At 37.6% G+C, this 22,649-nt stretch overlaps 2 protein-coding genes across 2 annotated transcripts; one reads left to right on the forward strand and one right to left on the reverse strand.

The window, feature by feature from the left end:
* Window positions 1–8,149: 8,149 nt before the first annotated feature.
* Window positions 8,150–11,741, forward strand: LOC132631679 (putative kinase-like protein TMKL1). Its single transcript, XM_060347347.1, has 2 exons — window positions 8,150–9,059; window positions 10,084–11,741. The coding sequence occupies exons 1-2, from the start codon at window positions 8,573–8,575 to the stop codon at window positions 10,671–10,673; spliced, it is 1,077 nt and encodes a 358-aa protein (XP_060203330.1). The 5' UTR covers window positions 8,150–8,572; the 3' UTR covers window positions 10,674–11,741.
* Window positions 11,742–15,597: 3,856 nt separating this feature from the next.
* On the reverse strand, window positions 15,598–16,110 carry LOC132631068 (uncharacterized mitochondrial protein AtMg00810-like). The gene is made up of 2 exons (XM_060346668.1): window positions 15,808–16,110; window positions 15,598–15,735 (listed from the first exon to the last, which is right to left on the reverse strand). The coding sequence occupies exons 1-2, from the start codon at window positions 16,108–16,110 to the stop codon at window positions 15,598–15,600; spliced, it is 441 nt and encodes a 146-aa protein (XP_060202651.1).
* Between the last annotated feature and the right edge of the window lie 6,539 nt (window positions 16,111–22,649).

Raw genomic sequence — 22,649 nt, forward strand, 5'->3', positions numbered from 1 at the left:
ACATCAAAGTCTACCATCTCCAACTCTGCTAAGTCGGCTATGGTTCTGCGGTGATAGACTAAAACTGGGCAACCCCTATAAATACGTCTAGCTATAACTGATTCTCCAACCAGTTGGATACCTCAAAGGGTTCAATCCCAAATTTCTTAGCAACAAATGGGGTTACATAAGATAAGATGGATCTTGGGTCAATAAGGGCATAAACATCAAAAGTGAAAACTGTTAGTGTACTTATGACAACATTTGCACGTGCCTCTGTATCCTGATGACCTGTTAAAGCATACAAGCGGTTCCGACCTCCGCCTACATTTCCAAACTTAGCCGCACCATACCCCGACTGGGCTTGAGAATTTCGAGGTGCCTCTGAATTTGTAGACTGAGCCACATTACCTCCGGTACCCTATCTCGCTAATGGAAAATATCTTTTAATGGCCTTACTGGCCACACCCATACCCATGCGACACACCCCTGGGTGTCTCTTACCACACTTGCTGCAGACCGGAATGTCATAAGTCTTCTGACCCACACTAACTTGAGAATAGGAGTAAGTCGGCCTGGAATTTCGTCTCTTCTGATCATTCTAGAACTTTGGAGATGGGGCACTGGCTGCAGATGGAGCAGGTCCTGAGGATCTGTTCTTGAAGAATTTCCTGCCTCCACCTCCCCCATGACTGAATTTACCTGCAAACTTAGCTCTTTTATTGAATTCCCTGTCCTTCTCTTTCTAAAGAGCTTCCTCTTCCTTTAGTCTTTCCTCATTACCTTGCATAAAATCAATCATCTTAATGATAGTCATCTTGTTGTTCTGAGCGGCAATATTAGAGTCACCATGCAAATCTGGTATGAGTCCCAACACAAAACGCCTAACTATGAAGCATATACTGAGCATACCTAGCCAACAAAACAAACTTGATATAATACTCATTCACACTTATAACATTTTACCCGGGTCTCTCAAACTCGTACGCATTCTCCTCTCTGACCTCGATTTGCTGGAAGTGGTCAATGAAAGCATCTGAAAACTTGTCCCGCCTTTCTAGAGATGTATCTTCCCGCAGGACGGTTCCCACGTCTCATACCAAATATGGGCAACATGCTGCAACTAATAAGCTCCCAACTCTACTGTCTCTGTCTCAGTAGCATGCATAACCTGAAATACTTTCTAAAGTCCATCAATGAAGTTCTGCGGATCTTCCTGCTTTTTAGACCCTGTGAACATTGGAGGCTTTACGTTCAATAATTCCTTGGTCCTTGAACTGCACCACTAGCACTAGCGCTAGGAGCCCTTTCCTAGCGTTGGGCTTGATTAGCAACAATTGGGGTGAGCAGATGGATAGCTCCCCAGACGTCCACGTCTGAAGCATTGGGCTGCGGAGGAGCAGTGGAACGGACCTCCACAGGCCTCTCTGTAGCTGGGGTCTCAATATGTAATGCAACCCTCTGAGTCCGAGGCTCAATTTCTAGAGTAACGTTAGCGGTTGCCCTTTAACTGGTAGCTGTCGTCCTCTTGGAGTACTTTTTTTTACAAGCATTGTCTGAAATACGTAATACGCACGAGTTAGAAGGATTCCTAAAAGCATAGCTCTAACTGCATGAACTAGAGTATGAAAGAAGTGAGACAATCCTAGATGTCTTGGTGGCCAGCTGGCTATATGTGTGGGGACCACAGACATATAAAAGTGACCCCACTGGACGCGGTTCCATAGACTCCCTAAGACACTTGAACCTAGGCTCTGATACCATGCTTTGTCACATCCGAACCATGGCCTGGGCGTAACACGACACTCGATGCTTGACTGCATGTGACCAAGCGAACCACATGGCTTGCTGACTCAACATGGGCATGAGCTGGTGCGGAATAAACTATGAACATGCATAATTTAAGTAAAGCGTGGGACCATAAATCATAAGTCTGAAAATATCATAATATCATAATGTGAAATAGTCTGAATAAACATAATAATAATGATCCAAAATGGCTAGACGACTTTGAATATCTAACGTAACATAACTGACTAGTCTATGAAATCTCTGACATGAATCTGAATACTAAACTGTTTACCGGGACAAGGCCCTCGGCATACCTTAACTGCATGACTGAAATAAACATAAGTAAAGCTAAAATCCCGAATAGAATGGGGCTCACCAAAAGCTAATATGTGCTGAGTCCTATCATGCTGATTCGTCGTCCTGTAAATCTGCTCAGTGAAATATAGGCCCCCAAGAAAATAAAGGGGACGTCAGTATACTTGAATTGTACTGGTATGTAAAACAACTGAATGAACTAAACATGACACATGAAATAATAAAACTGAAACTGTATGATGAACATGAACATGAGCATCATCTGACATGAGTAAATGTATAACATGAATAAAATGTTTCATGTGCATATATTTATATATTTGTAACTGGTGGGAGAGACGTAGTATAACGGACAACATGGGATCACCACGTGGGTACGTGGAGTCTGGTACCTGGCCCAACCAGCAGAGCAGCCCCACACCTTGCCAGGGTATGAGACATAAGCATGACATGAAAATCGATCCAATTCAACAGTCTAAAGGTGTCGTCTTAATCTGGGCGGATCGTCCCTTCCTTACGTTGGCATAAGTAGTTTCAAGTTATCTGAGCCTTCTCGGTAAACCTATGCTACTCCTAAAATATGAACATGGATATAGTTGGCATCTGGGCCAATGGTCTATATAACATGGCTTGCAATCATGACTTGTAAACTTGATTAAAAAACATGGCTTGTAAACATGATTTCATGAGTATAGTCTAGCATAGATGTAAGTACATAGTATAACTTGTATAAAAAATGGATGCATGTAGAATTTCATGAATTATACGTAAAGGTTCATATCTTGCATTTAAGAACCCATGGAATGCAAATTATGGGTTCTTCATGGATTACGAACAAATTCTCAATAACCAACAACAACAACCCAGTGAAATCCCACATCGTGGGGTCTGGGGAGGGTAGAGTGTACGCAGACCTTACTCCTACCAAGGTAGGACGCTGTTTCCGAAAGACCCTCGGCTCAAGAAAAGCATAAAAGCATAAAAAAAGTCAGATAAGGCTAAGAAATTCAAAGCGACATGGAAAAGCAATAATATAAAATAAAATAAAATAAATTCTCAATAACCAGAATGGAATAATAAGAACACAATAATGAATTAATCATGCAAACATAGTGAATCATGGTACATATACTTAGGGTTATCATGAACATGCTTAAAACTCTAGTTTTGGTAAACTTTCGTATAATCGTGGAAGAACATGACGAGGGGAAGAACAATGATGTTCCCACATATAGATAGAACCCTACATACCTTAATCGCTCCAAAATTTATAACAATTATCTGAACTTGGAGAAGAAATCCAAAGCCTTAATCTGGAAGACCTTAGATGAGTTTTCATAAAAACCCAGGTTAGGAATAATGAATTCTTATTTAGCAATCATGGATACGTGTTAGAATTAACTTGGAATGATTGAAATAGGCTTACCTTGGTGTATTTTAATGGTGCGAAGAGAGAACCTTCGTGCTAGGGCTTGAGAGTACGAAAAAACTAGAATAAAAGACTAAAGTCCCAATTTTATACTTAACTGAGTCGGGGAATTATACGGTCAACTTTTACAGTCCATATTTTGATATACGGTCCGTATAAACTGATCGTATTTAAGAATGACAAAAATTCCAGAAATTGAAATTTCTCAAACAATAATTACGGACCGAGATACGGTCCGTATTTCTTTAGACGACCACCAAGTACGGTCTGTATTTAAGCATTTAAATAAGCTGGCAAATTCCAGTGACTTAAGATTTTTCATGCTTTGATACGGTCTAGAAGTACGGGCCATATTTTTAGATACGGTCCGTATTTAAGGATTGTTTTTCCACCTTGTCCAAAACGAAATGCTAATATGCTGAGCCTGTTTTGATATGGCCAGAGGTACAACTCGTATCTCAAAACACGACCAATATCTTTAGCCGTATAAATCCTGTTTTTGCTGAACTGAAGCAGTTTCCAACTCACACATTCCCCAACTGATTTTCTAAGTCTCGAATCAAGAACATGACTTAGTTTAAAGGTACAAGGTGTCACAACTTTCTACACAAAAACAAAAAACTACTAAGTGTGATTTGGTTGTTCATTTGCGTTCGCTGCACACCAGCGTTTGAGGTACCGCTATACCGGTGTCGGTAATCTGTTCTATCGTAGGAGGAAATAATCCATAACCTTGGGTACCTGGGGGTATTATGTTCCTTAAGGATACACGGTAAATTCAGTGGGCTCAAATTGTTCATCATTAATTTTGTTTCTTCTGCATTTCTGACTTTATTTAGTTTCTGTCTCTAGATTTTATTTTCGAATACAATGGTAACAAGGACAAGTCAAATGACGCATTCTTTCTCATAAAGAAGACCAGAATGCATATTTGCATAAAGAAACATGAGCGGGTTGGGTTGAAATTGACCCAATCAAAATGGGCTGAGGTAATCAATGGGTTGGGCTAACATTGACCCAAAAGTTATTTGGGCTGAAATAGGCTAAAAATGGGCTGGGTCATGACCCGTCCAACTTGACCCAATTTTTTTGAAGGGTCTATTTTCTAGAAAAACATTTTTCGTGAAAAATATATTTGAGGAAAACATTTTCTATGGTAAATATTTTCGAGGAAAATATTTTTCGTGAAAAATATTTCCCTTCATATTAAACATACCACAAACTTATAAGATACATGATATAAGAAAAGTGTATACATTAAAAAATAAAGTAAATCTCAAGTAATAAACTCAAATTTAAGTAAATCTTAAAAATGGGCTAGGATTGGGCTAGTATTGGGCTAAGGTGGAGATCACTTTAAAATGAGTTATGTTGGGTTGGGCTAAAATCAGCCCAATATGAAATTATCTTGAGCCCAACCCATAAAATTTTGGGCGGATTGGACGGATCATCACCTTTTCGGCCAAATTTGACACCCCTAGGTCTTGACATCAAGGTGGAGGTGTAAAAAATTTTAACCTCTATCGGCGGTATCTGATAAACAATTGATGTCAAGATCTTTTTTATCTGAATTACATAGTTTGTATCAGATCTAAAATCACTTGATCAAAATTTTATTTTTTTCTAATAACAAGTTGCTTAGACATCCATTGTCCAATGCAATCAAGAGTAACAAGTTGGTTAATAATCATGAGAGTTCAGGGTTGCAAAAAATTCCTAGGTGATTTATTTATATATGTCTCCAAGTTGGGTAATAATAATGAGAGTTCAGGGTTGCAAAATGTTCCTCGGTGATTTATTTATTTATGTCTAAATATTGGTGTAGAATTATCTAGTACCTATTATAGCAAGTACCAAATTGAATAACTGAGGTGCAACAAACAGAGGCTGATGCCGTTTATCACTACTGGGTTCAATTGAACTCCGTATTTAATAAGTATGGGAATTTATCATCTCTAAGAATTTTAAATATTAAATTTATTAAGTTTAAATTTTGAATTTGTATTTGCGCTATACCGGTTTAAAAAAACAATGTTCATATACTTCTATTTCCAGGAAAAATACCAAAAGTAGAGGGGAAAATAGAATTTGTAGTAGCACTAGAAACGTATGGTCAAAATTCAAAGATCAATACAAAGTACAAAAGTGAAAAAAGCAATAGGGAAGCATGCCACCTTGTTTCTTTGTCTCTTTGTAGTGGCATTTTTATACTAACGTTCTTTTCCACTTTTCAAGAGCTTTGATACAACAGACAAATAATTGTGTCACTACGTTCTTCATGGATATCCATGTAAAATGGACCATATTCTACTCCCTTTAATTTCCATTATACTTCTATGATTGGTATCAATTTTTCTTTACTACGAAGTGTTCATCCGAACCTCTTTTGTTTAAAAAATATATTGTATAGATAAGATTGAAATAATTTTTTGTGTATACACAGTAGATGTTTGATTCTCTTCGCTTCTTCATATGTCCTCTTTTTTATATTTTGAATCTCCATAGTGAAAATTCTGACTCTCCATTGCTACAACTCCTTCGTCCTACATATTAACATATATATATCATCGACTTCTTTTTCGTGCGTAAGTGTTTGTTTCTTTCACTTTAGTTATTGAGTAGTGGTATATCTTGTTGGTAGGGAGTTGTCAATTCTTAAGAAAATGGTCCAAAGAGGCAAAGGATATATACTTCGTGGAGTCCTCTTTCGTTTTTAGGGGTGTTATATTCCAATTTGTGGGCCTTTATTCCCAACGTGCCACCACCAACAAATGCTCTATGATGTTCAAGAAGAACGTTTAAAATATTATCCCTTCTATATCTTTACCCATTTCAAAGAGAGGTTGAGTAACAAGTATGGAAATGGACTTACATTAACTGTATACTATATATTGAATCGAATAATGTTCTTTACTTCTTCGTAACTATTACTCAATCCGTTTCACTTGTTTGTCATAGTTTAACTCGCCCTAAAATTTAAGAAAAAAGAAAAACTTTTATACTTTTTTTTTGTGGTTTAAAACATGTCATAATATTTGTAGGGCTATAATTTTTTTAAAACATATGATCTTAAATATATAATATTCGTATATCATAACATTTGAGTGTCGATAAAAACTTCTCATTGAAGAAATATAGAAACGTGACATTCTTTGTTAAACAGATAGATAAAAAATAATATCAAATAAACTGAAGTTGAGGGAGTTTGTATGAGGTAAATATAGGATTCCTTTGGCCATGAGAATTATTTACTTTTTTGCGAAATAATTTTTCAGTTTATTTCAAAAATAATGTTTGGTTATAAAATTTCCAGATTTAACTTGGAACCGGATTCCAAATTTAGAAAAATGCTCCAAACCTGTTTCTCAATTCTATCTTCATAAATTTTAAACAAAGTGCTATATTATCTCCTTTGCAAATAGTATAACCAAACACAACTCTATCTTCGACTCTAACTTTAATAAATTCTAAATAAAGTGAAAATTTTGAAATCTATGGCCAAACGCCTACATAAACTTCCTTCAATTCATATTATGTGTGTCACAATTTGACTAGACATTGAGTTTTATTAAAAAAATAAAGGAGACTTTTAAATGTTGTGCTCTTAAATTAAAAATGTGTATACTATAGCAAAACATCTTTTGTGTCATGTCGTCTTAAATATAACATATTAAATAGTGAAATTAAGGATCAGAGTTACTACTAAATATAAATATATAATAGTACCTTTTTAACGAAATTTTTAAAAAGTAAGATACATAAATTAAACAGAAAATACTAGGCCTCATTTGTTTTCACTTAATGAGTGTTTTAATCTTAATTATTCAGATCTTAGTCGTAAAGTCCGTTTGTATTTTAAGTCAAAATCTTATTCATTCATATTTTAATCATTAAGTGGGTCTGTATTTTCTATGTTACATCCACTGAGTAGTCTAAATGATTAAGATCTGTAACAAAATCTTAATATTCTTAAGATCGATGTCTATTGAAAGATTTCTATAAAGATAAGACTTCACTAATTCCTTCCTTTCACCGCAATCGCTATTGCCAACCACCATCCACAACCACCATCCTCAACAACAACCACAGCCATTGTGAATCACTATAATCAGCCATCACCACCAGTAACCATCATTTACAACCATCACCACCAGTAACCATCATTTACAACCATCACCACCAACCACCATTACCATACACAATCACTGATCACTACCAACAATCACCACCATCCGTCAGTAGTATATATCGCCAAGCACTGTTATCATTCACCATCACCATTAGCTATCAATATTAGTTGCCACCATCAAGGCAACTACCATCACCACTAGCTACCATATACAACACCATCCCAAATTGAAATCCGCAGCCACAGACGCTGGCTATCAGCATCACCAACTATATATATATTTTAAACTTTTTTATTAATACAGTTTTAGATTAATTTAGTACATTTGAATTTGATTTATTAATTATTAAATAAAGATACCTTACACATTCATATATTAAAAAAAAATCTTAATTATTTAGTATTTAAATTTTAATACAACATTTTAATATTTAGATATATATATTTAAATTTAAATATTTAAATCTTAATATTCAAATATATATTTTGATTCAAACGTCTTATCCTAACAAAAGAAAACAAATAAGGCCTAAAGTGACACTATTTCGATGAAGGCAGATGGGGGAATAGAGAGGCAATTAATACAAGAAGAAACATGATTTGAAGAAATGAATGAATTCCATAAAATAGGCACATGCCTCCTTCTGTCTCTCTCTCTGACTTGTTCTTCTCTCTCTCCTTTTTCCTGTCTGCCAAGCCAAAGTCCCTCTTCCTGATTTCGTTTCCGCAAAATCCCCACAATCTCCGCAACCCCCTTTACATTATTATTCCCTTATGATAACAACAACATTCCACTTTCAACCTCCATTTACACATTTTCAAGACTTTGGCATTCTCAAAATTCTAACCAGATCTTGGATCTTCTTTAAAATGTCATAAAGGTTCACCATTTCAGTAACCCCCAAGTGTCAGCCCTTTTCATTAAAGAAATGGAACACAAGCATATGCTCATACTTATTATAGTACCAAGTTCAGTAACTGCAATAGTTGTTTTATTGCTCTTGATTTATTGCTGTAGAAGGAAAAGAGTGGAAGGTGTTTCTAGAGATGTAGAAGCTAGTTTTGAGGTTAAAGAAAGAGATGGGGTTGAAAAAGATTTGTTGATCAAGTTTCAAGATGGTGAAGATCTCAGTGTATATGATATCTTGGATGCACCTGGAGAAGTTATAGGGAAATCAAGTTATGGGACTTTATACAGGGCTACTTTGCTGAGTATTGATAGGCTTACATTGTTGAGATTCTTGAGACCAGCTTGCACTGTGACAATGAAAGAAGTGGTGCCTGTTATGGAGCTTTTGGGGTCTTTAAGGCATCCAAATTTGGTGCCTTTGTGTGCATTTTATGCAGGGCCAAGAGGAGAGAAATTGATGGTACATCCTTTTTATCGCCATGGAACCTTAGCTCAATTGATTAGAGGTAAGTCCTCATCTGGTGCTTTTGTTGTATGGTTTTAATTGAAACTAATGTTTTCGACTTGAAACATAAATATACATGTGAAAAATTACTGATAGAATGAGTTACATAAATATAAATTACGAAGTCATAATATTAGAATACATTAGGTAAGGTCTCCATACATCATCACACTGGGCATGTTGTTGTAATGCCAAAATACAATGAATTTAGTACTAACAATCTTTAATATGGTTTCTTGTCTTGGAAATAGAATAAGAAAAGAGAAGATTGGTCATTTTAAAGATTGTAACATCTAGCACTAGATGCTTAATTTTCACAGGCTTAGAAAACATTTCAGTTTTGTATTCCTTCTTTGGTTTCATTGGTAAATACAAAATTTTCAGGACCAAAAATGGGGGATCTTGATTTTGCCATTTGGTGCCTTGAAAAAAGTCCCTGTCAATCATTTTCTCACAACTGGAATGAGTAATAAATTGTATCTTCTGCTTTGAAGGGACTTCAATAATGATCTATACATTTACATGCTGTTTAAAATTTTAGGTTCTTTTGATGGTAAATATACTTGCTTTTTTGGTGACATCTCAACAACCGTGTTTATGAATCTGGAAAGCATAGATGGAACTTGACTTTCTTCCTTTTTTAAAAAAAATAAAAAATAAAAATACTTTAGCCGTGATATTATATTTCTCCATAATTCTAGACTTCTTGTGTCCTTGGAAATGTTTGTTTGTGTTGAAAAAGTTTGCTTTCTGGATTTAGGTGGAATTTGTTTTCTTCTGCTTATTTAAAAACCCAGACACGTGCAGTGTAATAGTTTCAACATATCTTGCCTCAAATTTCAGTCAGTTTTCTTGTCATTTTTCCTAAGAACCTAATACCGGGTACTTTGGCAAAATTATAATTTCATTAATTTCTTATCGTGTTAAGTTCAACCACTCGCAAGTACACAAATGCACTAGGTTTCATTGGTACTATTGTCTAATATGCAACCGTTTAAATAAAATTGTGCATCTAATGATTACAGACGGGAATGGTGAGGCTCATAAATGGCACATCATATGTAGGATCTCCACTGGCATTGCTCAAGGACTGAATTATCTTCACACAGATTTGGAAATTCCCATAATCCACGGGAATCTCAAGTCGAATAATATACTTTTAGATCGTCACTTCAGACCTTATGTATCCGATTTTGGGTTGCATCTTCTCCTGAATCCAACTGCAGGCCAAGAAATGCTTGAAGCTTCAGCAGCTCAGGGATACAAAGCCCCTGCATTAATCAAGATGAAAGAAGTTAGTGAAGAAACTGATATTTACAGCCTTGGGATTATCTTGTTAGAGTTATTAACAGGGAAGGAACCATTCTACAAGAAACCAAATCTTGATAAGGATATTTATTTGCCTAATGCCATTCAAAGTGCAATTCTTGATCATAGAGTTGTGGATTTTTTCCATCCACAGATTCTGCTTAGCCAAGGTGATGGCCAAAGGGAAGTTAATGAAGATCATGTTTATGAATTCCTTCAGCTTGCAATGGCTTGTTGTTCTCCCTCACCTGCTCTTAGGCCTAGTATAAAGCAGGTTCTTAGCAAGCTTGAAGAAATTGGAAAGTGAGAATGAACAATCTTTCTGCTTCTGCTTGAAGCATGACCTGTTTCTTCTGAGTGACTTGATCCAATCGATCGATATTGACATACTTAAGGTCATGATAAGCATGTTGATGATGCTGATATAACGCGCTGACTTCGTGTGAGGAAACTGCTTTTTGGGGGACATGTCTTAATTCCCTATGTGCAATCACAGCAAGAGAATGTTGTGAAGCTTAAATCAATTGGCAAGAACTATGAAGTTGGTGTTCAGTTTTTTTGGCAAAGCACAAGTTCACTCCAGAATCAGAAACAAGTTTCTCGATCCTGAAGATTCGAAAAGTTTTATTTTATGACTCACATGACTAATACAAGTAGCGTGAGACTCTTTTTTGTCTCACAAAAAAGTGGACCCAAACCCGCAAGGGTGGCTCAGTTGGTTGAGCATGCGGCTTTCATAATGGAGGTCTCAAGTTCGAAACCCCCTGCCTACGACAGCAGGGGATTTGCCTTCTGGGTCGAGCTCGTCGCACGGGGCTTGCCTAGTGCAGGTTACCTCTTCTGTGTGGTTTGCGAGCTATTGCACAGGAGCTGGATTTACCTTGTGCGCACCCGAGGGGTAGCGGCTGCGGGTTCCCATGTCATCAAAAAAAAAAAAAAAGTGGACCCAAAGTTGTAAGATTTGGGTCCCCACTTAGTTGTGTGAGACACATAATAAAATTGTTCGATTTGATTCACAGTGCTCTCATAAAGATGGATTAGGAACTACACATTGCGATATGACTGAGATATTTGTAAATTATAGTTGGAAGTTTAAAGAGTGACGTTTAATTAGTTTGTCCTGTGGTAGCAGTTAACAACCAGAGACGTCTCAATTTCAGAGAAAATCTGGTGACCGTTGGAAGCTCCAATGGATCCATAAGATACAATCACCACCAACCGAGTGCATGCACCACGATTTGTTGACAAATGTGGTGAACATTTTTGTATTTTTGGGTTAAAAGCTTAAACATTACTTAGTAAGGACACACTGTTTCAGCAACAAGACAAAGAGGAGTCATTTCCCATCAACATCATTGAAATTATTGATCTGCCAGTTTTGTCATTGTCCGAAAAGTCTTAACACCATAAGATTTACAAAGCTTACTGTATTGATTTGATTACTGTATTCTCCTTTCTCTTACGTATGCATCATATCTAGCTGCTCCCTCTCTGTCTCCCAATGCTCGTGCACATGCTAGCATACACCAAAAAAAAAAAAAAAAAAAAGAGTATAGTTAAGATCTTCTCATCTGTGTAATTCTTGGTAGCAAGGAAAGCAATTGATCCAGTTAAGAACGTAGTCTAGGAGACAGGTAACATAATCATCAATGGACATAATAATAATTGGTGAGTTGCATTAATGAAAAGAAAAACGAAGGCCCGCTATTTGCTAGCACTGTGGTTCCTAAAGTGATAACTACCAAATTCAAACAAATAAGAAAACGAACAACCATTCAAGTAGATAGAGATAGAATTAAAAGAACTAAAGGGCAATCTAATAATCAAATTAGTATTTAATTACTAGATTCAATTTACAGGGGTAGAGAAACTGAAATCATACATAAAATTCTTTCCTAGAGAATTCAAAAGAGGTTCTATTGAAGAGACAAGGACTCTTCCCAAAACTTTCAAAAGGAGCCTTCATCAATGATCTTAATCAACAAAACTAGCTAAGGAAATGAACCCTAAAATTTACTTTTTATAGTAGGTAATACTAATTACAAATATAGCCAATCAGCCATTGATCAGTATTACAAAATATGGCTTGGAACACAGCTTCTCGCGATTGTGGCCAACTCCTAGCGATGTGCTTGACACAGACACACAACTCTGCGGACGTAGTTCTCAATCTCCCGAATGTCTTCCACTATAGCGACCTCTGTACCGCGATAGTGATCCTTGGCCTGAAGCCCATTCCCTGCGACCGCGGACCTCTGTGCTTGGCCCAAATACCAGCAATTTCCTTGTGACCTTGAACTTTCATTTGAGCATGTTTTGAGCCTTCAAATCTTCCTTCCACATATTGTCAATACATCCTGAACTTTTTAGGCATAAAAGGTCAGCTCCAAGCTCATGATTACAATATGTGAGTTATCACCGAGTTATCGAATACTTGTACTGGTCAATGTGTCAGGGATTCTATAGAATAGTATTGTTATAATTAATTAAAAGAATAAAAGAAGAAACGACATCCCATGTAAAGGTTAGCTGGATCTTTTTTGGTGGTTTCTGCCGGAGAAAAATCATTTTGATTAGTTAATTATAAACAGGTGAGTGTATTACACCAATTCCATATCTCAAGTTGCTTATATGTCCCAATCCATAAATGCTGTTAAGCTTCATCTTCAAATAAGTCAAATTAATTTTCCACCTTTTCCTTAAGAACTTTGCACGTAGTGATGTTAGCTTTTGTGATCCTTTAACTTACCACGACCAATGGAAATGCATGCTTAATGCCCAAAGCAAAGAATAAAGGAAACTTTCCCCTCTGTTAAAATAATGGGAAAAGGACAAATGGCCGCTGGGCCATAAATAATCTCACGCGCTGGCCCATCTATTTCCAAACCCAAAAATTAGCCCATAAATTATTTCCATCCCCTAGCCAAAATGTGTAGCAAGTCTTTTGTGGCGAGCCCAGGCGCTTTTAAAAAAGACTTTTTGTGGCGACTTGCTGCTACAGAAAAAATCAGGCCTTTTAGTGGCAATTAAAAAAGTCACCACTAAAGGTTAAACATCCCAAAACATGTATAATATGTGTATATTTAGTAAGAAATATCCCAAAAAACTCTAAGGCGATTTTTGTATGTAATATGTATCATTTGTGTATAAAAATATGTATCAGTATCTATCTGTAATGTATAGAAACTGTATAAAATATGAATAACTAAGGTATGTATCATTTTTGTATATAATATGTATCATTTGTGTATATAATGTGTATTATAGAATAGAAAATTGTATCGTTTTTGTATATAATATGTATCATTTTTGTTTAGAAAGTGTATATATAATTCCAACATGTGTATATAAACTGTAACAATCTTGTATAGAAAATGTATCATAAGTATAAAAAATATATCATAGAAACCGTATCATTGTGGTATATAATATGTATACTATTGTATATGTAAAAAATAATATCATATCATTATTGTATAATATGTGTATAAGAAATGTATAATTAACGTATAATTTATGTATAATAAATGTATGATTAATTCCAGCATATGGATATAAACTGCATCATTCTTGTATATAAAGTGTACAATTAATTCCAGCATATGTATATACACAAATTGTATCATTCTTGTATATAAAGTGTATATATAATTCCAACATATGTATATAAAAATGTATCATTCTTGTAGATACTTACTAAATATACACATATTATACATATTTTGGGATATTTCTTACTAAATATACACATATTATACATATTTTGGGATATTTCTTACTAAAGATTCACATATTATACATGTTTTGGGATATTTAACCTTTAGTGACGACTTTTTTAATTGCCACTAAAAAGCCTGATTTTTCTGTAGCAGCCCTTACGTCGCCAAGAAAAGTCTTTTTTTTTTTTTAAGCGCCTGAGTTGTTGGGCTGGCCAGCCTTGACATTATTTTGGGCTGATCGGCCATTTTTTGGCATTGATTTGGGCCGCCCGAACAGCCTGTGGTATTAAGCCCAAATATTGATCAAATGTGGAATTAGTTTGGCTGGATACACAGTGTACTTCCCTAAAATAATTGAACTATTAAAACAGAGGAGAATTATATAGTACTAATTACTTATTGAAAAAGGATTATTATCAAATAATGGCAAAAATGGAGATGTCCAATAAAGCACACTCAACGTAAACCCCACCATTCACCTGGCCATATTGCATATGGCTGTTTTTCATGACCTTGTCTCTTGATTTTGTTATTTTATTTATTAATATATATTTTCCTCATTCCTGTAAAGATTAGCAAGATAGATTGTGCATGGTAATGTACATACCAAACAAGATAGTGGTGATCTGTTTTATGTTTTTAAAAAGGGGCCACTAATGAAGTGAAGAAATATATATTATGTGTTGTTATACAGGATTTTGTTAAATTAAAGTGTATGTAAAGAAAAAGGAGAAAAAATGAAAATAAGAACAGGATCACCATTTACAGTTATATGTCTAATGTTAAGGCCTTTAGCAACTCCAGAAACATAAAAAGTTGAATAGTGAGCAAAATATGATAACCCGAAAACTTCAAATGCTCTTTTTCTTATTCCAGATCGTTACGAAAGGAACAAGAATGATAGGGTGGTTCACATGCAGTGGAGCTCTTTTCAACAGGATATATATATATATATATATATATGTAGGAAATATTTTCCGTGTTTCCTTTCATTCCTTGAATTGGTTTATATACAAAATATTCTGACCTAAAATAGGAGATTACAAAATATACAAAATATTCTAACCTAAAATAGCAGACTATAAAATATTCTAACTAATATTTACATAATCTATCACACCCCCGCAGTCGAAACGGGAGGTTTGCGAACGCTGAGACTGTCCCGAAAATCTTCAAATAAGACTTGTAGAAGTCCCTTGGTGAAAATATCGGCAATCTGATAACGGGATGGAACATGAAGGACACGAACCTGTCCTCGCGCAACGTTCTCACGAACAAAGTGAATGTCCATTTCAATATGCTTGGTGCGCTGATGTTGCACTGGATTTCCTGAAAGATAAATGACACTCACATTGTCACAATACACCATAGTAGCCTTATGAATAGGACAATGTAATTCCAACAGAAGATTGCGAAGCCAGCGTGACTTGGAGACAACATTAGCAACCCCCCTATACTCCGCCTCAAGACTCGAACGAGAGAGGGTAGGTTGGCGTTTCGAAGACCAAGATATCAAGTTATCTCCAAGGAAGACACAATAACCAGACGTTGACCGACGTGTGTCAGGGCAGCCCCCCAATCCGCATCAGTGTAGGAAAGAAGGTCAGTAACTGAGGATGGATAAAAATGCAAACCATAATCAAGTGTACCCTGAATGTAATGGATGATACGCTTAAGAGCATGCATATGAACCTCTCGCGGTGCATGCATGTGTAAGCATACCTGTTGAACAACATAAGAGATATCTGGCCTCATGAAAGTAAGATACTGAAGTGCACCTGCGAGACTGCGATTGTGAGTCGGGTCATCATATGGAGCACCCGATGTGCTGCTCACCTTCGGTTTGGTATCAACCGGAGTAGAAGTAGCCTTACAAGAAGACATCCTAGCTCGATCAATGATTTCTTCGGCATACTTGCGTTGCGACAGAAACAGGCCATCCTTATGGCGAGTGACATGAATGCCAAGGAAATAATTCAAAGGACCCAGATCCTTCATAGCAAATTCCGAGGCAAGGAGAGCCATAATGGAGCATCGGAGAGAATTTGAGGAAGCAGTGAGAATAATATCATCAACATAAAGTAAAATGTATGCCATATCGGACCCCTTTTTGTAGATGAACAAAGAATTGTCAGATCTGCTGTTTGAAAAACCAAGAGAAGAGACATAATCTGCAAAACGCTTGTACCATGCCCTCGGGGCCTGCTTAAGTCCATATAAGGACTTACGGAGTAAACATACATAATCCGGATGAGTGGGATCTCTGAAACCCAGAGGTTGATGCATATACATGTTACACTCCACAATAATCCGTGCTACTTGAAGTAAAACAAGAAAAAAATGGGTTATGAAGGTTCAAGGAAAGTTAGTCGAGTTAGTAAGAATATCGTTATATATATGGTTGCCTTAAGTATCCCGAGGTGACATGGTAACCTAAAGGATTTGAAATCATTTTATGAGTATGTATATGAGTGTGTATATGTATGTATAAGAGGTTACATGAGGTTGGAAGAGGATTAGAAGTTAAACGAAATGAATCGGAACAACTTCAGTAAAAATTCGGACCCGATTTTAGCCTATATTGTAGGAGGGATATCTCCTAGCATATGAGGAGTTTTAAGGTGTTTCAAAAGCCTAAGATTAATTTCATCGAGTCTAGTTTCCAACGCAACAAACCGATCATAAAAATGATATCGGGATAAGGAGATATGGACGATTCAATTTGGGCTGGCAGGGCAGCAAGTTTGGACCCGACCCAAACACTCTTATTTCGGCCCATGAGGCCCATTAAACTTAATATATAAGCCACCACTTTTCCCTATATCACTTCACACGACTTAAACAGATCCAAGAACCCTTATTTTCTCTCCCAAACCCCCTTTCTAATTGAGCCATCATATAAGCTAAATCCTAGACCCTTGACATGATATTAGTTAAAGAGAAGTTGTAGCCTAAGTTTTCCTTGTGTTGTAAGCAAGAAGCTGGAAAGAGGAACGAGATTCTTGAAGATTCTGATTGTTAAAGGTAATTTCAGCCTCCTACTCATGTTATTAATTTGGATTAATGGTTTAATATGGTGTATACATGGAGGAAACGTTGATATACAAGCGATATATGGACTTAGATGTTATCGTAAGTTAGGGACTGTTGTTGTTGAAGTTGAAGTGGGCTGTGTGCTATAAACTTAGGTGAAATGATGCTTAATATTCTTGTACATGTATTGGAAATGGATTGAATGTGTTGTAGTATGGATAAATGAATGAAAATCATGAAGTTGTTGTAGTTGTGTTGAAGCCGTGTGAGGGGGCTGTTTTAGAGGAATTTGTGGACTGTTTTGTGTCACATTTTGATTGTTGTTGTTATGGACATTGTGGTGCATTGTGTGCATGTTGATTATGTGAATTAAGGTGTTAAAGAAATGAATTATGTTGAAGCATATAAGCAGTCCAAAACAGTGGACTGTTTTAGTGCTAGAGGTGAATTTGTATGTGTTGAGTGTTGATTCTTGTTGTGAACGTTTAGTGAAAGTGAAGTGCAATGATTCAGGTCGAAATTGGAATGAATTGTGGGCTGTTATAAGAATGTAAATGATGCTAAAACAGTTCCAAGGATCATGAAAGTAATGTCATTAAACATGTTGTTGTCGTTGTAAGGTTTTAGTGTCGGCAATGTAGCTATTTGCGTACGAATTTGGTGATATATTTATCTTGTGACTGCTGGTCGTATTTTACTGAAATTATATGAAATGAAGACATGAAATAATGTGTAAGAATCATATGTGGTTTGCTTGGTATGTTCGTAAACGTTTGCAAGAATTCCGGGCACCTTTATGTTGTTGGTTAGGGACTGTTTTGGGCGTGTTGATTGGTTAGGGACTGTTTTGGGCGTGTTGTGGTTAGGAACTGTTTTGGACATGTTGTATTCTTTAAATTGGAAATACTAATGATAGTTAAGAATATATATTGTATTTACGTTGTTTGGGTTGTTGTAAAGTTGTTACACGAAAACGTTAAGGCTACGGATTATTAGGAGTAACTTGAGAATGTAGTAGCCGTATGTGAATCGTTATGGAATGTTGTGAATGTGGGCTATTTGGAATGTTATGTGGGCTGTCCGGATTGGTATTGAACATATGATTATTGATGTTGGGGTGGTTGTATGTAGTTGATTTGAATGCGAACGAAACGTCGTCTAAATGTTTGAAAGGGATTGTTGACGTTAAAGTACGTATTGAATTCCCTCGTAGACTAATTGTAGCTCTTGATGTCTTGATATAGGATAAGTGTTTTTGGGCAGCAAGTACAAGTTATAATACGACTAAACGCTAAAGGTATGTAAAGCTTATTCCTTCTTTTCTTGGAATGTCCTAGACGTAAGTATGAAATGATATGAACCTTGGGGTAAATTCTATTCTCTAGTTCCATGCATGACTTATGATTCTATATTTCCTTAATGCTATTGTCACGAGCCTACTACATGATTGACTAATGAATGATGTATAGAAGTTCCTACTCTTAAAAGAATGGCATGAATAGAAGTATACTTGATTTTCAAAAGCTACATCATGAAAATTGATACATGTACATGAAAGCTGAAACGTTCCTTGCTATGGCTTATAATGAGAGTTGAAAAGAATTGAATATGATTATTATCCCAATACTTTAGAGCTGGTTAGTTGCTTATCTATTGAGTCTCAAAAGATGCATTTCATATATGTGGTTGCTTATTATTCTGCTCGTGCTTATCGCTATATCCTTCACTGAGTCCCGGGCCAGGACACGTTCTCGTGCGCACATCTACTATATTATTACCGAGTCCCTCATTAAAGGGCCGGGACACGTATATGTTTATGTTTATGATGCTATGACTATATTCACCGAGTCCCTCACTAGAGGGCCGGGACACGTTATATATATATGATGATGTGATGATATGATGATATGGAGATGGTGGCGAGGAGGGCATATATATTCCTTATTACCGAGTCCCTTACGAAAGGGCCGGGACACGTCTATGTGCATGTTTATGATACTATGATTTTAATTACCGAGCCCCTCACTAGAGGGCCGGGACACGTATACATGTTATATATAGAATTATTATGCAGCTTTGATTACAAAACACTATATTGACATTGATATGAGAATGATACAGATGAAATATGTTCAAAGGCAAGTCTTTATGAAATTCTGTTAGTTGCATTGAGTCCTATACATCTTATCTCAGTATGAGTCTATCACTATGTTTCATGCTTTACATGCTCAGTACATATTCCGTACTGACCCCCTTTCTTTGGGGGGCTGCGTTCATGCCCGCAGGTACAGACGTTCATTTCGGAGATCCGCCAGCTTAGGACACTTATTCAGCTATTTTGACTGCTCCTTTGTTCCGGAGCCTAGCTTGTGGTATAACTTCCTTATGTTGAATTCATATGATTTTATTTGGGTACGGTGGGGCCCTGTCCCGCCATATGATACGGTCATTACTCTTAGAGGTCTGTGGACATTTGTGTGGGTCTGTTTATGGTTGTTGACGCGTTTTATGATTATGACATATGTTTGGGGCGTACCCATTCGTAATGGCAGCCTTGTTGGCTTGCATATATATGTATGTTTGGTATGTTGCATATCGTGGCAGCCTTGTCGGCTTGCGTAGGAATATATATATGTTGTTGTTTAAAAATTTTAATTATTCAGGAGACAGGTTCCTATGACATACAAAAAAACAAATTGACAACTTTAAAAAAACACCATACCTTTTTATACAAATAAGTTCATGACATACTAGTTATAAATGATTATAGTTAACAAGTGACATGAGTGTCCAATTCGGGCACTAGTCACGGCCTACGGGGTTGGGTCGTGACAATACACTGTTTCCTTGAGCTCACCCTGTAAGAAAGCATTCTTGACATCTAGCTGATGAATAAGCCACTTCTTTGATAATGAAAGACTGAGAACGGTACGGATCGTAGCCGTCTTGACCACCGGACTGAAGGTCTCACCACAATCAATGCCAACATGTTGAGTCTTTCCATCACCTACAAGACGGGCTTTATGCCTCTCAAAATTACCATTAGACTTTTCTTTATGAGTGAAAATCCACATAGAACGAATAACATTCACATTAGGTAGACGGGGCACCAACTCCCACGTTTTATTTTTAATAAGAGCATCAAATTCATCATCGATAGCCATCTTCCAATTCGGGTCACGAAGGGCGGTCACAGGGTTACGAGGGAGAGGGGATTTCGTAACCATGGTATTCAAGTTAAACGTACGTTTTGGCTTAAAAATACCATGTTGACTCCGGGTCACCATTCGGGGCGGCTGGGGTGATGTTCGTGTGGGTGTGAGAGACGGAGCCGAGGGCTATTGGACCAAGGCAGAGGGGAGAGGGGTAGGTGCGGTAGGGGAGGCGGCTGCTAACAGAGGGGACGTGGCCGTACGTGCCACGGTGGGTAGGGGGGGCAATCGGCTGGGTCACGGGTGCAGCGGGGGGGTGGGCTGGGCTGATTAACCAGATCATTAGCCATATGATGCAACCAAAATGGTGAAATCCCATCATCCAAAAAATCATAAGTAGTTGAAGTGGGAGAATGTAAATTGGAAAATGGGAAAACATTCTCATCAAAAATCACGTGACGAGAAATAATGATTTTGTTGGACGATAAATCATAATACTTATACCCCATATGATTCGTAGGATACCCCAAAAAGACACACGGTGTAGACCGGGCTTGCAATTTGTGGATAGTCGGAGAAGAAAAGAGGGGATAGAATAAACACCCAAAAACCCGAAGATGAGAGTAAGACAACTTTATTTGGTATAGCACTTGAAGAGGAGAAACATGACCCAATAATTTGCTTGGTAAAATATTAAGAAGATATGTTGCCATTTGCAAGGCGTGATGCCAAAACGAAGGGGGGAGAAAGACATGAGCAAGGAGAGTCCGAGTGATATTATTGATAGAACGGATTTTTCTTTCGTCTTTCCCATTTTGTGATGACGTATGTGGACAAGAAAGACGAAATGAAATCCCATTAGACTCACAAAATTTCCCGAATTGTCCATTATCATATTCCCTCCCATTATCACATTGGACATTTTTAATATGACGTTCAAATTGGGTATGAATGTGGGCTTTTAAAGCCAAGAATTTCGCATAAACATCGGATTTCTTAGCTAAAGGAAAAGTCCATAAAAACTTCGAAAAATCATCCAAAAAAAGAACATAATACCGGTGACCCAATGAACTTAACACGGGAGAGGTCCACAAATCACTATGAATAATATCAAATGACATTGTTTACCAAGAACGCAAGAACGAAAAATACTAGAATGACTAGATTTATTACATTCAATGCTTTTATTACGCCTAAGACAATCTAAAATAGAATTTCCCGGATGACCCAAACGATCATGACAAAAAGGAGAGGATAACGGCGCAAAGGTTGATGGAGTGGTGGTTGGATATTTGATGGTGGTGATTGGACAAAGATCTCCGCGACTATCACACCGCATTAGTGCCATCCCCGTCTGGAAGTCCTTCACAGAAAACTGATATGGATCAAAATCAACAGACACAGAATTATCAGTAGTAAACTTCCGGACTGAAATTAAATTCTTAATGAGTTTAGGAGCATGTAAGACATTCCGTAAGGATAAAGGGGGGTTTGGGGGAGGCAAACTAGTATGACCACAACTACGAATTGGAATAGAATGACCATTTCCCACAACAATACCACTATTTTGATTGCTCAAGTTAAAATAAGATGAGAGATTACCGTCCGAGGAAGTCATATAAGAAGTGGCCCCGGTATCCATGTACCAATTTTGATCGGGGGGGGGGGGGGGGTTCAAGGTCATGGTGTGCATTGCTGATTCAATGTCGGTTGGAACATACGACCCATGAGGGGCCACTGCTGCCGTGTAGAGCTACTCGGCTAGAGGAGGGCCCAATATACCCTGCTGTCGTGGCGGGACAGGCGGGGGACGAGCCCAAGAAGTCGTCGGGTACGGGCAGGGGGGAGGAGCAGCCCAGCGAGGCTGCGGGACCCACTGCCAGTGACCAAACTGGCCGGCAGTCCACTGCTGCAAAGGGGAGCTCGCTGGCTGCTGACCGCCACTGCTACGGGCTGAACCACCGCGTTCGCCGGTGAATTTTCCGCCGCCTGAACCGCGGCCAGAGCCTCCCTTACGACCAGTTCCAGAATTTTGCCGCGGGAATTTTTGGGTTTCCCTCGGCGTGAGCTTGTGTTGTCCGAGGGCAGTGGCGCGTCGTCGATCATGGCTACCATAGCCGAACCAGACCCATGAGACACCATTGCCGCAAGTTCACGTTTTTCCAAAACAAGGGAAGACCGAGCCTCTGTGAATGGGGGGAGCGGCTTTGCATGGAGAATTTATGTCCCGACCCCTTTGTACGCGTCAGTGATACCCGAAACCAGTTGAAGGACAAAGTGGCTATTCGTCACGGGAGCCCCGACGTTTTTCAGTTGATCCGCAAGGCTCTTTAGTCGTTGACAATAGGCGGTGGCATTGGGAAAATCCTCCATACGAGT

The sequence above is a fragment of the Lycium barbarum genome, chromosome 3, assembly GCF_019175385.1.
Source record: "Lycium barbarum isolate Lr01 chromosome 3, ASM1917538v2, whole genome shotgun sequence".
Classification (NCBI taxonomy): Eukaryota; Viridiplantae; Streptophyta; class Magnoliopsida; order Solanales; family Solanaceae; genus Lycium; species Lycium barbarum.